Source organism: Galeopterus variegatus, unplaced genomic scaffold (assembly GCF_000696425.1).
Source record: "Galeopterus variegatus unplaced genomic scaffold, G_variegatus-3.0.2 Scaffold8941, whole genome shotgun sequence".
Classification (NCBI taxonomy): Eukaryota; Metazoa; Chordata; class Mammalia; order Dermoptera; family Cynocephalidae; genus Galeopterus; species Galeopterus variegatus.
The window spans coordinates 35805-49647 of NW_007735052.1; the positions used below are offsets into that span (position 1 = coordinate 35805).

Below are 13843 nucleotides of genomic sequence, written 5' to 3' on the forward strand. Positions count from 1 at the left end.
TCAGTTCAGGGAGGCCCTGCTGAAGCTTCTGTAAGACAACTGTGATCCATGGCCAATAGTGTCCCAGTAGGTATCCAAAATATTACAACTAGTGAGAGGTTTTTCTGTTATATCATCGAATCTATGACAATTACATGTGGATTTCATCTGAATTTAACAATGTTATCTTCTTTTTTTTTCCCCTTTAAATCATTAGGACAATCAGTTGTGTAAAAATGAAAATAACCATTAAAACAATTTGCTCTTCAGACTTATTCTTATAGACCCAAGAGGTTATAATCAGGTATTCTCATTCTGGGTTCTAAAATAACATTGCCTTAGATCAGAAGTCTTTCCACCAAGGCCTCTAACTGACCTGAGAGAAGGTGAGGCACTGATCCTCAGATTCACGGCAAATAATGCAATCACAATGGTGTCTCAGAAATAGGCCAAATGACTCTAATAAAAGTTGCTTAGCATCCTAGAAAATAAAAAAACTACGTGTGCCAGGGGTTTGAAGTCATTAGCAAAGGCCTTGCCTTTGCTGCCTGTGAATACAGCTGTGATATATGAGAGGCAGCAACAGAATATGCAATTTCCACAAAAGCACATTCCCATATCTGAAGTCTTTGACTATAAAATTGCAAAGGCCAACTTGATATTTGTTGAGGCAGCAGGTTATAAATTATATCACACTAAGCATGGGCCACATCCTCTGGAAAGGTAAAACCTAAGTTGACAGAATGACCATGACCAGAGGTTAGAATAAAGTATGTGGGTAGAGATGTGTCCACACAAAGGAGAGAATCTGGGCACCTGAGCTGGGGGATAAACTACCAGGATATGTCATATGTCAGAGTTAGAACCTGAAAATGTTGTGTGTGTGTGTGTGTGTGTGTGTGTGTGTGTGCTTGTGTTTAAAAATGAGCCTGACCTCTTTCAGGAACTAGGACAAAAATATAAAAACTCATGTTTCATAAAAACCAAGAAATATTGTGGTGTTTTAGTTTTTGTTTTCTTTTGGGGCAGATGTCATGAACTGGGAGAAATAACAGAATAAGCAACTGATGTTGTTTTTTCTAATGTCTGTATAGCAATAGCTAAGTTTCTCAGTTGTGCATCGGTCATCCGTTTGGAAGCTGACCCATACTTATGATAAGGAAGAAAAGGAATGGCTAAGCCTAATACTAAGAGCTGCTGAGCTCTCTTCTAACTAAAAGGTGTAGACCCTAAAGCAATGGCCATCCACTCAAACCTCTTTGGGAAGATCAAGCCGCAGCTTCCATAGGGGTTTACTACAATCTGTAACACTTGTAGCAACACTCTGCCCTCTGCGTACTTACAAACTGTAATAAGCTGGAAGGCTACTACTTAAACAATACTTATTTAGCTCACACATGCAAACCACCTTTGAAAATTAACATTTGTACAATCTTTTAAAAAGGCAAGTGCAAAAATAATTCAGTTAAATAGTGCTTAATTATGAGCTAGGTCCTAAAACAATCTCCTATATGCAGGGAGTTACTTGTGCTAGGTTGCTTATTAAACGATCTTTCTCCTTCCAACATTAGTACCTTTATTGAAGGGTGTATTTATATATATGGAGGATGTTTGAAACCTGAGCGAGAGACACACCAGCTTATACTGATTTAGTACCCTATCTGGTGTTAAAAATTCCAAATGAGTAAATGAACAACATGACTGACCCCACAGAATATGCTGGTTTCATTTGTGAAGACCAGAATGCAAGTAGTAACTGTAAATTGGATTATATATCTTGTAATGGTTAATACTTTCATATTTGTAGTCACTCTCTGAATTACAGGCAATTTCCATTCTAAAGACATTATATTAGCTGAGAAAGCATTCTTTGAATAACAAAAGAAGGTGAAAAAAGGCTAGAAGAATGTTTAATCTTATTTTTCTCAGATTTCTTTCAATTAATAGCTTCAATGTCACCTGTCCAAAAACTTAGTAATTATTCAAGGCTCAAATCAATTCATAACCCTTCCCTGAAATCTATCCTGACCACTGTAGGCACCCCAAGTTCTAATTCTCTGATTTCCTTAAATATTTCTGTGTGTTTGGTTAAGATAATTATTACTTAAGGATCTTTCTGCTTTTAAAATCTCCTGCTCATTACACAAGTCTCTCTGATCTTAAGTGGGGAAAATAGCTCCTTTGTACCTGATCTTCTTAAGCTACCTCCTTAACACTCTTCCTTCTTGAGTTTCCTATACTTTTCATCTCCATTTTCTCATCTCCCACTCACTCACTCTTTCCAACTGATCACAACCTCTCCCGCCAAGATCACCTATGACCTTCTTGTGGAAAATCCAATGGATACTCTTCCTGGCCTCATTTGACCCTCAGGAGCATTGACTCTGGACCACGCCCTCCTCCCCAACAACCCCCCCTCTGGATACTCAAGTCCATTTTCAGGACCCTCTTCAGCCTCTTCTCTACAAGTGCTGTTCTTCAGCTTCTGGCCCAGCGCAGTCAGCATACTCCCCCTGGGCACTCTGCCGCACACTCTCCAGTGCGCCACCGGGCCGGCCCTACAAGTGCTGTTCTTCAGCTTCTGGCCCAGCGCAGTCAGCATACTCCCCCTGGGCACTCTCATCTAGGTTGTCCCTTCAATTTCCCTCTGTGGTACTTAACGTCCTTTGGGTTACAGAGATTTTAAAGCAAATTTTCGTCATCTTCCCTTCTTTCACCACGTAAACACATATCAAATAAGCTAAAAAATTTGAAAACATTTTAGGACACTTAGAGAGTCTCTGTTATACATAGGGATTCATAGAACCCCCTCCCTCCATTATCACCAGGTGAAGGATATCTGATCAATGTTACTGATGTGTCCTGAATCTGTTTCTCTATCACAAAACTCTCTCCTGGAATTCAGATTTATTCATCAAAATGCCTCCTGGACACATCAAACTCAACATGTCCAAAAGCAGAGCTTTTGGCTTCCTTCTCCCACCTACTCCCCCTTCAGCGTTTTTTCTCAGTAAACTGTACATCCTTCCACCCAGCTGGCCAAGAATAACTCTACCCTCTCCCTCTCCTGCCACACCTGCTCCGTCATTACTCAATATCTTGATTATCTTTCAAATCCATTCAGTTCTAACAATTTTAACTTTCTTCGTTGACATCATCGTCTTTGATCTGGTTTGTTACAACAGCTTCTAAACAGAACTTTGTGCTCCAGTCACACTTCTGTCTAGCCCAGTCTCAACACAATAGTACACACAATGTTTTACACAAATATATTGGGGTCACTCCTGGCTTAGAACCATTGCAAGATTCCCCATTATCCTCAGGATCTGCAATATGTCTTGCAACCCCCTTTGCAATTTACCTGTTGTCCCTCCTCCAGCCTCATTTGTACCACTCCTAACTCTACTTTGCCTTTAGGTGATCTTATAAGCTGTTTCTTCTGCCTACTTTATCCTACTCTCCTACCCCTACTTCTTTTATCTGGATAATTCTTCTCTTCAGATGTTAACGTGGATATCTCAGTGCCTGGCTCCTAGCTGATATTCAAAAAACACTCTACTGATCAACTATCTGAATAATTTTCTGACCCACCAGGATGCTTTTCCTATGTGCTTTTTTTCCTAGGCAAGGCCAGTTGCATAATAAAGTCCATACTATCTCTGCTATAGATGTAGGCTGTATTTTAATTGATTATGCTCCTGCCACCCTCACTAGAGTATAAATTCCTGGGAAGCAGGAGTCATGTCTGCCTCATTTATTGTAACATCCCAGCATATGTCCAGATGCTTGCTGCATAATTACTCAAAAAATATTTGATGATTAAACAAATGAATAATAATCAAGTAAACTCCCTGAAAGCAGGAACTTCATGTGCATGTTCTACGGCAATGGACTAATAATAGAGAATTAGTAGGCACTGTACTAAATCAAACACTCTGTGATGTGTGCTGAAAACTGCCACATGCACTCATCATGGGTTTTCACAACTAATCTTACATTGAACAAAGGGACCTCTATAAAATTGGTGAGACCTTGTAAACCCAATTTAATTTAATTTAAACTCCAGAGGATTTACGAGATGACTGAAACCCAACACAGGAACTGTCCTAAAACAATGCCTGAAAGACCTAGGACAAGAACACAGATCAGGGGAGAGGAAAAACAAAGCATTTGCATATTATAATTTTCCTGCACTGTGCTTCTTTTAGCTTCATCTCGTCATGCAAGGATGACCACCTGGTTCAGCTGAAGTTTGGGGAAGCATTGTTTGGGCACTGGCTAAAACTATAACTTCTCCAGCAGTAAATGTGGTGACCTTGCTCAGCTTTTGGGCTGCTTTTATTCAGTCATTGTGACCATTGCTGTGCTGGGACTGAGCACTGAAAGTGGACTGTGAGGCACCAGGACAGTGTGGCATGTATTTGGAAATGGCTCCCTTTCATTTTCCACAGTTCAGTTTATTCTCATCACCCTCATTCCAGGCAGACACTAACATGCTTTATTTAGAGCCCTTGCCAGAATGGCTTTTTGTCCAATGGAAAAAAATGGATTTCGCAATGCTGGGAGATTGCTCTCAATTCCTGGTGTTGCGACCTCCGGCCTCGTGATGGGTGGAGGGCAGATTTCTATGACATCCACTTGTTTCTGACAGATTCATTATCCATTTCCACAGCCATTCAGCTCCCATGCCCACTGTCACATCAGGAGGGGAGGAACAGTACACTGAAACCTAGAAGGCTTCACTAGCAGTCAAATAGCTGATGTTCTGGAGAGCTAAGCCTATTCACTGGTTCAATTTACACACACAGAACTCATACCAAGACACTGCAAAGAGAACTAATTGACTTGCATATACCTTGAAGATCACCTTGTGTGTAAGGGACAAACAGCAGATACTGTAAAATAAATGCATCACTAAGACTTAAATAATAAAGTAAGCTCTATTCTGATGCAAACTTAATGAACACCAATGTGTTCTTGCTTTCATCTCGTCTGCACTTCCTGTATTTTAGTGACCAGCTGTCACAAGTCAATTTAATCTTGCTTATAAAAAGACTCCAACATTTAGTTCTGTGCCACCTGCCAGTAGGTATGAAAAACCTATACCGTCTGCTTGGCTTTTTTTTTTTTTAAATAAGTTAATATATCTATTCTCGGAAGCCAGCTATCCGCCAGAATTTCCTGCAAGTTAGAGGTCTGTAGAGTCTATTACTAAGGTTTCAAATAGAGGCACTGAGACAAAGAAAGTAGAAGCCGGCCCTGTGTGAAGCAAAACAAAGGCAGGCCAGCTTGCTGCCTTGCAGGTCAGGGTTTAGGCTACTTTTGTGCTGCAAGAGCATTGACCATAAAGCGAATGAAGTTTAGCTTTGGGGCCCTTCCAAGGCCTTGAGGAAGTTGTGAAGCAAAACAAAGGCAGGCCAGCTTGCTGCCTTGCAGGTCAGGGTTTAGGCTACTTTTGTGCTGCGAGAGCATTGACCATAAAGCGAATGAAGTTTAGCTTTGGGGCCCTTCCAAGGCCTTGAGGAAGCCCCTATCAATATGTTCACATGGTCATATGCTTTAGTATCATTTACACAAATAAGGTATTACTTATTTAATTTTATTAATGATGTTTTTTCTTAAGGAGGTTTCTCTCCCTTCTCCCAAAGGACATGAGTTTGAGGCATTACAAAATCTGTATCAGCTTCTGCTTGCACCTCCTTCCTCGAATGGGCACTAGCTATACAAATGCTTTTAGAAAATGTGATAGTACAAATACTGGAGCTTTGCAAATATCTTTTTTTAAAAGGTTATAAATTATACAACGTTTCTCACACACTTTTTCTGCCTCTGCAATCCCTTGTCCTTCCTCTTCACGTTGACACATGAATTTCTGGTTCCCACCTCAACACATTGAAATGGGAGATGCATAGCAATATAACTGAAAGATTATGAGCTATGACACTGGAATCAGGAAGCCCGAGTTCAAATCCCACCTTTGCCACTTGCTAGCTGTGAGGCTGTGGATGAGTCACTTAACAAACAGCTAAACAGGGCCAACACTGACTGAATACTTCCAAGCACCTGACATCGTGCTAAGTGCTTTTTGCATATTTCACACATTATTTCATACAGACCTCACAATAATCCTGTCACAATGGCACTAGTAATTATAGATGACACATTTGAATATTAAGGTGTTAAGAAACCCATGTCTTCCAGCTAGTGCAAGATGGAGCAGGGATTCAGACCATAGGCAACGTGCCTCGCCTCCAGAACTGACCCCTGACCACCACAGAGGGCATTCTGTCTTCCTAAGTATAGCTGAGCCTCAGCTGCCTTGTCTGAAAAACAAGGATGGCAAATAGATGTTGTTTCAGAGGACGGTTGTGGGGATTGAACAAGATAATGCATGCAAGCCCTTAGGATAGTATCTGACCCAGAGTTCTTAGTAAATATTAGGTTCAATTATTACTCTTATTTCCATAATTACTATGGCTATGATTATTGACATAGGTTGTCTGATTCATTTTGTAAGCATTAATTAATGGCATATTCTATGGATAGCACCATGATAAGTCTCATGGGGATTCAAAAAGAAGACGGCATATAGTCCTAACCCCCAAGAACATACACTCTGTTGAGGAGAGAAGATGAAATATACACAGAATAACTGCAGACCAGAAACAGGGTAATACCCTTTATGTCTAATCATGACCACATAGGCAAATAGGGTAACGATACTTAATTGTTTCTCCATTGATAGATGATGCATTTGCACTAATCAGTCAGAGGGGCAATCTCTACCATGAAAGGCAGGTGGATGAAAGAAAGCCACTTACCGAGGTCCACTGTATACCTGGAACTGTAGTAGATGCTTTAGGTGTGTTATTTCACCTCATCCTCATTACTGCTCTGAGAAGGAGGAATAATCATCTGTTATTTTCAGATATGGACATTGTGGTGAGAGTAGTAAAGTAACTTGTTCAAAGAAACATGCTGCTAGTAAGTGGTAGGCCAGAGTCAATTCCAAAGGCTGGAATCCTTCTAGGGCATCACCCTATCTGAGCCCAGAACAAATCAAACTGGTTCATGTAGGAATTAGTCCCATGGTTCTAGACAGTGATGTTAATGCTTATACTCTAACGCTTGCCCCTCAAAGTGTGGACCATGCAACAGCAGCTTCAGTATCACCCAAGGGCTTGTTACAGATCTTAGGCCTCCCTCAGACCTACTAAACCAGAATCTGCATTTTAACAAGATCCCCAGGTGATTTATGTGTACAGTAAGGTTTGAGAAGCACTGCTGGGCTCACCAGTGACAGAGTTCTGATAAACAGGAAAACTAAAATATGGTGTCCATGTGTGTTACACAGTTTTCTTTGGGATCATAAAATAAAATCTGAGATTTTGATCAATTCTTCAGGGACATTGTGATCTTATGGTCTTTTAAAAAATATATCAAGTAATTGGCTTGTTGATGAAACAAGTACCAAAAATTCTTCTTGTACATTCATCTAATAGATGACTTACACATTCTGGCATTTTAAAAACCCTCTAAAAGTTCCATTTAAACCTTACTGGAGAGCCTAAACTTGCCTATAGTGAAGCTTCAGATTACATGATTCACGAAATTGCTGGTTCTTCTAGATAATATTAAAAATAGCTTTTTTAATTTCCAAGCTTGCTAGGGAGGCTAGAGTACTATAAAATAGAAATAGGAGCTTATAAATTTGAGATAATACACTTTCCAAGACTGGTGCAGGTAGATGATGGTGCTTTGTGCCCATTTACTACACTCACTAGGAAATCTGGTTAGATAAGGGGTGCCGAAGGAGAAAAGACATAACAAGATAATTACTGAAGTTCACACTGCCACTGTTCTCTGCATAACAATCTGAAAGATTGGGTGGTATGGAGTTTGTTAAATTAAAACTAAGCTAACCCAAGGCCAATTAGCAATTAATAGATGACTCTAAATACTTAAAATAGCACAGGTGTGGTAAACTTTTATATTCTAAGTCTTCTGGGGAAAACAGAAAATTTAATGGTCTCTAGTCCCCCAAAATAAAAATGATTAGAGTTCAAGTAGCCAGCGAAACATGGTGTTAAGAGTTTGGACTCAGGAGACAGGGGGGTCTGAGTTCAAGTCCTACCTCCACCATGGGGTGCCCCCAGCCGAGTCTGTTTTCTCACCTGTAACTTGGGACTACTATTAGTACCTATAACACAGGATTTGCTATGAACGTTAAGTAAAGTAGTCCTAACAGTTATAAAGAAATTGATGTATTCAAGCTATTTTCATACTCATCCATTCTGTGGTTTATGGTAAACCAACTGCTATATTTTCTTTTTTCTCTTTATTGAACCACATAGGTGAAGTATTTCTTTCATGTAGGTTTTTATTTCCAATTTTTTCTTTTTTCCTTTTTTTGTCTTTTTTCGTGTCCGGCAACGGATTGCAATCCTCAGTGTCGCGCCCGTACCGGACCGGGACCGGCAACGGGATCGCAACCCTCGGTGCTGCGCCCGCACCTCGCTCAGCCAGTGAGCGGCTGGTCTGTATGTGGGATCCGAACCCTCGGCAGGAGCGCCGCCGCGCTCCCACACGGCGCACTGTAGCAGTGCGCCACCGGGCCAGCCCTTTATTTCCAATTTGACGTGAATGATACCATGATAATTTCTTATATACTTCCTTGGATTAAACAATATAATTTTCCTTTTTTTCTAGGGGAAACTGAGATAAAAGAAAAATAGGGCAGAATAGACCTAATGTTCTCTTGGGTTTTGCAAAGCCACAGAGTTCAGTCGGGCTCTGGCTAGAGGGCTAAGAGCCATGTGACTCTGCAGATGAGATAACCTCCTTATCAGGTTAGATCGTCAGGTAAGTTTTTCCCTCTCCTAAATATATATATTTTCCCACTTACAAAACATATCATTTCTTCAAACGGTTGTATTAGAGTCTGATTAAAAATGGATCAGGCTGAATCAATAGCTCTACGACTAGGAATTTTAAAAAGTCATATCTGTGTAAAAGAATACTATTTCACTATGGCAACTTTATTCTTTACTTTTAGTTTTCACTACAAAATTTAAGAGGAAATTGAATTAGATTCCCATGGGTGGTATGGAAAATTGGGGGAAATAGCTTTCTTCTAATTCTCTCTTTTCTGAGAAATAAAATAATATCCAATAGAGAAGGGTGCACTTAGCAAAGCCTTTGTTTTTTTTCTCCTCATTTGGTGGCCTGCTTGCTAACAAGCCTTGTTAAAGTTGAAGTTTTAAAGACAAAAAAAAAAAAAAGAGAGAGAGAGAGAAATACACCCACAAAAGGAACCTGATCTTACTTGCCATGACCAATGACCCAAACTGTGCTACTTAAGAATAGCAAAAAAGACTCTAAAGGAAAGAAACAAAGCACCCTGAAAATAGAAATGAATAACAGCAATGAGTTCTGATATGATCCAAGAGGTAGGAAATGGCTAAGAAAAAATAACTAGATAGTGGCTACTGGATTTAAGGACACTGTTGTAATCACAGTCAATGCATGCGGTCTTACTATCAATGTGGTTAAATATTCAGAGGTGGGGTCTGCACCAAATGTGTGATAATGTTTTAACATGAATTAAGGTCATCTTCGAGTCAAATGATTTATGATCGAGACCTGGGTTTAGTCACCAACCAGCTGATTCACTTTGGGTAGGCTAGCCTGGCTTTCTGGGGCTAATTTTTTTGTGAAGTATTTGGTCTATGTTTGGAAAATACCCTACATTTACTGCTTGTTTGACCCCACCTTCTGGCAATATCTAGATTGTGGTGAATACGCATGCTATAGATTTTGCATGCCCCATATTCCTTCTTTGGTAACAACCCTTTGGGACCACCCCTCCTTATTCTCAGGCTAAGTGGTTCGAGGAGGGGATTCCAACTTCCAGCTCTAGGGTGAGCAGAGATGGCAGGCTCAGCTGATCAGTCCATTCTATTTTCCTGGGCACAAAGATTAGTTCAAGGGTGGGAATACAACCCAATCCCTGTGAAAATTGGTCCTGGGGACTTCACAGCAACTATGGGAGAGAGAAGTCCTTTTTCTTCCAGTATTGCTAAACTTGTAGAAGGTAAAGCTGAACTGCTCATGGTCATCCTGGCCACAGCATGCATGGAGAATGCTGGCTTAAGAGAGCAACAGGGACAATTAAGAGACAGGGGACAATGTGCTGATGACTTTGTGAAGCCTGTTCTCCAACCTGTCCAAATCTAGCTATGTCCCGATTCCTAGTTATGTGAGCCAAAATAGGCTTTATTTCATTTAAACTAGTTTGAAATGTTTTCTATCACTTGCAACCAAAAGATCTTGACTAAACACCTAACTATAGCATGGAAGACACCATGTTATTTCTCCATGACTCCACCACCTCCCACGCTGATTGAGCTAGACAGGATGCATGACCCAAAAGCAATTTCATGGATTGGGCAGCAATCTGAAACTTATGGCCTGGCTTGTAAAGATGAGCTGGGCCAACCAGTTTTTCCTGCTAAGGATTTAGCATTGAAAAATAGAGAAACATTGCCTAATTTCATGGATTGGGCAGCAATCTGAAACTTATGGCCTGGCTTGTAAAGAAGAGCTGGGCCAACCAGTTTTTCCTGCTAAGGATTTAGCATTGAAAAATAGAGAAACATTGCCATTAGGAAGTGAGCATTAGAATATGCTAGATAATTTCAAAGCCCATTCCAGTTCTAACTTATGGAATGCTTATAATGTTTTTTTTTTTTTTTTTTAGTAAAATTAACTGACTTTTTAGTTAATGCGAAAAGTGCTGTATTTCAGAGTTAGATAGACCTGGATTTGAATTTACCCATAATCACGTTTAAACTGTTCGACCTTTAATTAGCGACTTTGCTTCTCTATTTAATCATCTGTAAAACAGAGGTAACAATAAGCTAGTCATTTGGTTTTATTGTGACTTTTGAATGAGACAGCATGTCAAGTGCCACCAGAAACAGTTCATAAGTAGGTACTCAATAAATTTTAATTCCTACTTGATGTCATCATCGATCATTATAAGATATTTGTTAAACACTCGCAATATGTAAGACTGTGGTGAAAATTTTGCTATTTCTGAGCATTGAATCATGAATGAACAAGGAAAACAAAGCAAATAAACCCTTCAATCAAACAATATCCATCGACAAAAGGGACAAGATGTTTCAACTGAACTATCCCAGAGTCATTACATTTTCTCAATTTTGTTTTATATTTAACAGAAGGATGAGAAGAAACTTTGGTGCCCCGTGAGGCGCTGTGGTGTGGAGGAAACGGATCAGGACTGTGAAGTTCACGAGGGCAGGGGATGACCAGAGCTAAATGCACAGGGCCTTTTCTGGTGCCAGGGGTGAAGTAGGCCCTTAATAAATGCTTGTTGAAAGAATCATCTAATTCTATCCTCTCATTGTGGAAATGTGGAAACACAGGATCAGAGAAATAATAACAACAGTGACACTAACAATAATAAATTAATCAGCATTATTGATCTTACTCTGTTTTTAAACATGCATTCATAAGAGTACATTTTCCTAATGGTGTTTTATTCAGTCTATACAACGGCTTCGTGAGAAAGAGACAGGCAGGTATGACCATCCCTATTTAATAGATAAAGAAAAAACTCAGCCCTATTTCATAAAAACAAACTTGTTTTAATATGGAAACAAAATAGTTTAGCTCTTCTCCACACAACTCCCTGACCCCTCTCTCCAAATCCCCTTAGCAGTATTTTAAACAAAGTAAGGCAACTTTTTCTCCAAATGTTTAAAAACTGAGATCATTTTCTCCTGCTTTGAGGTGCCAAAGATTTCCTCCCTGGGTTTAACGGGTTATCAAAGTCATTTGATGGAAGGAAAAAGAATAGGGTTTTATGCACGAACGGATAAAAAGTGCGTAGCGGAAACATCATTGCCCCTCAAATTTTGCTGTGGTCTCCCCAAAAGGTCACCACAGGCAGTCCCCCATCACGCCAGCTTCCTGGGCTCCTGCCTCTTGCCTCCGTGTGCTTGGTGCTTGGCCAGCAAGATGAACAAGCCAGGGAAGTTAAGTGCCCAGGAGCAATCCTCAAACAATGAAGGATGGATATTTAAGGATAACTACTCCAGTGTCCTTCCCCCTCAGGGAGACAGTTCTGAAAACAGCATCTTATTGACTTTGCTTCCTGCTCTGTTTAGTTCCCATTCCCTCACAGTACTTTCTGGAATTATTTCCCAAGTATATTATTTGTACCCACATCCTTGTCTCAGGGGAACTCAGAACTAGGAGGACAGAAGGGAAAAAGCCATAAAAGAGTTAGCAGACTGCAAGATGGACCACAGAAAGGACGCTGTTCCATTGTCCAGATGTCAGGTCAAAGACCTCAGCAGGAGTAAGATGCTGCGTCTGCTGATCCTTTAGTTGGCATGTGGGAGGGAGCTTTGTTCTTTATGCAGCAAGTCTTCACTGGCTGACTGCCTCACCCTGGGGTTCCTGAACCCTCCTGGGATGTTGGAAAAGGAACCCTGGACCTTCAGAAGCTAACTCACCACGCCTGAGAACTCTCTAGAAATTGGATGGTAGTTGGCGAAACACCATCATGATTTACACTTTTCCAAATGTATTAGGATCTAAATTTGTACCCAGGTCTTTTCTGTCTCCCAAGTTCAAAATGCTTCAATTTGAATTCTGGCTCTATCACTTGCTGGCAGTGTGACCTTGGGCAGGTTAACTTTTATGTGCCTCAGTTCCCTCATCTGTAAAATTAGATAACAATATTACCCACCTCATAAGGTTGTTATGAAGAACAGCAAAGTATTTTCTGTGAAGCCTTTAAACACAGTCCCGGGCACATAGAGAGTTTGCTGTCGTTACTACCACCCCCATCCTCAGTATCCTCATTCTTTCTGTCATCATTTTGGTTGTGGGAAGGAAAGCTAATGAACGGGGCACTAGAGAAAGCCAAGGCTTCCAGATTCCTGACTTGCCAACTTCTATGTAACACTAATGCTAAATTATCACATGAAAGGTTTCTGGGTACACTTGGCTGACAAAGCGCTTGGATATTACCAATAATACTAATAATGCTTTTTCTCTCTTACAAATTGTGTAATGAGGACACGATTTTAAATTTTTAAGTACTTGAATCAAATCTGAAGGATGCAGTTGGTCTCTGATCATCTGAAACTATAGCAGAAGGTTCTGGAAGCTTCACAGGCCCCTGGTTTTTAGGATTCCATCGCGATGGCAGCAGAAATGAAGTGACCTGTACTTTTTCTAATAAAAACCATAGGATGGTGACAATAACGGCCACAATGCAGTCCCGAACCTTGAGGTTTCCCTTCATTTGAGGGCCTGCCTGGAGAGCAGCCCTGCAACAAAGGCAAATGGAAATTGCCTCTCCTGCGGGACTGGAAATATCAAATGCAGAGTGTGGTGTAGCCTTTTAATCCACAGGGTAGCAAAGTAAAGGTCAATTACCTCACTTAGAGGAATGAAAGGCATGTAGTAAAAGTCAAATAGATATGCCGTTAGATAATGTATTTCAAGCATGAAAATGAGGATTTTCTATTGCAGGGTTATATTTAATGCACTGGTAAACACAAGAGCTTTACGACAATGAGTAAGATACGAGGTTGACAGGGAATCTGCATGACAGGGTGCCCTCTGTTCGATGTATGAGATGGTGCGGTCACCACTGGTGAGTGTCAAGACCCTGCCAGGAAGAGGCAGGCTGGCCCACAACCTGCAGACAGGCCAGGAGGAGCAGGTGCTTCTGCGGGTGATTCTAGGGATTTAATCTGTCAAGATGCGCCCAGCTGTGCTAGGACATGCTCTCAGTCTCTATTCTGTCCTGACCTGTGCACCT

General features: G+C 40.6%; 1 protein-coding gene across 1 annotated transcript in view; it reads right to left on the reverse strand.

Moving 5' to 3' along the window:
- Positions 1–2485, reverse strand: part of LOC103608877 (netrin-G1-like) — a 37329-nt gene extending 34844 nt beyond the window's left edge. Inside the window, exon 1 of the mRNA XM_008593273.1 lies at positions 2406–2485. Within this exon, the coding sequence (XP_008591495.1) occupies positions 2406–2485 (80 nt within the window). The remainder of the gene's footprint in view (positions 1–2405) is intronic.
- Between the last annotated feature and the right edge of the window lie 11358 nt (positions 2486–13843).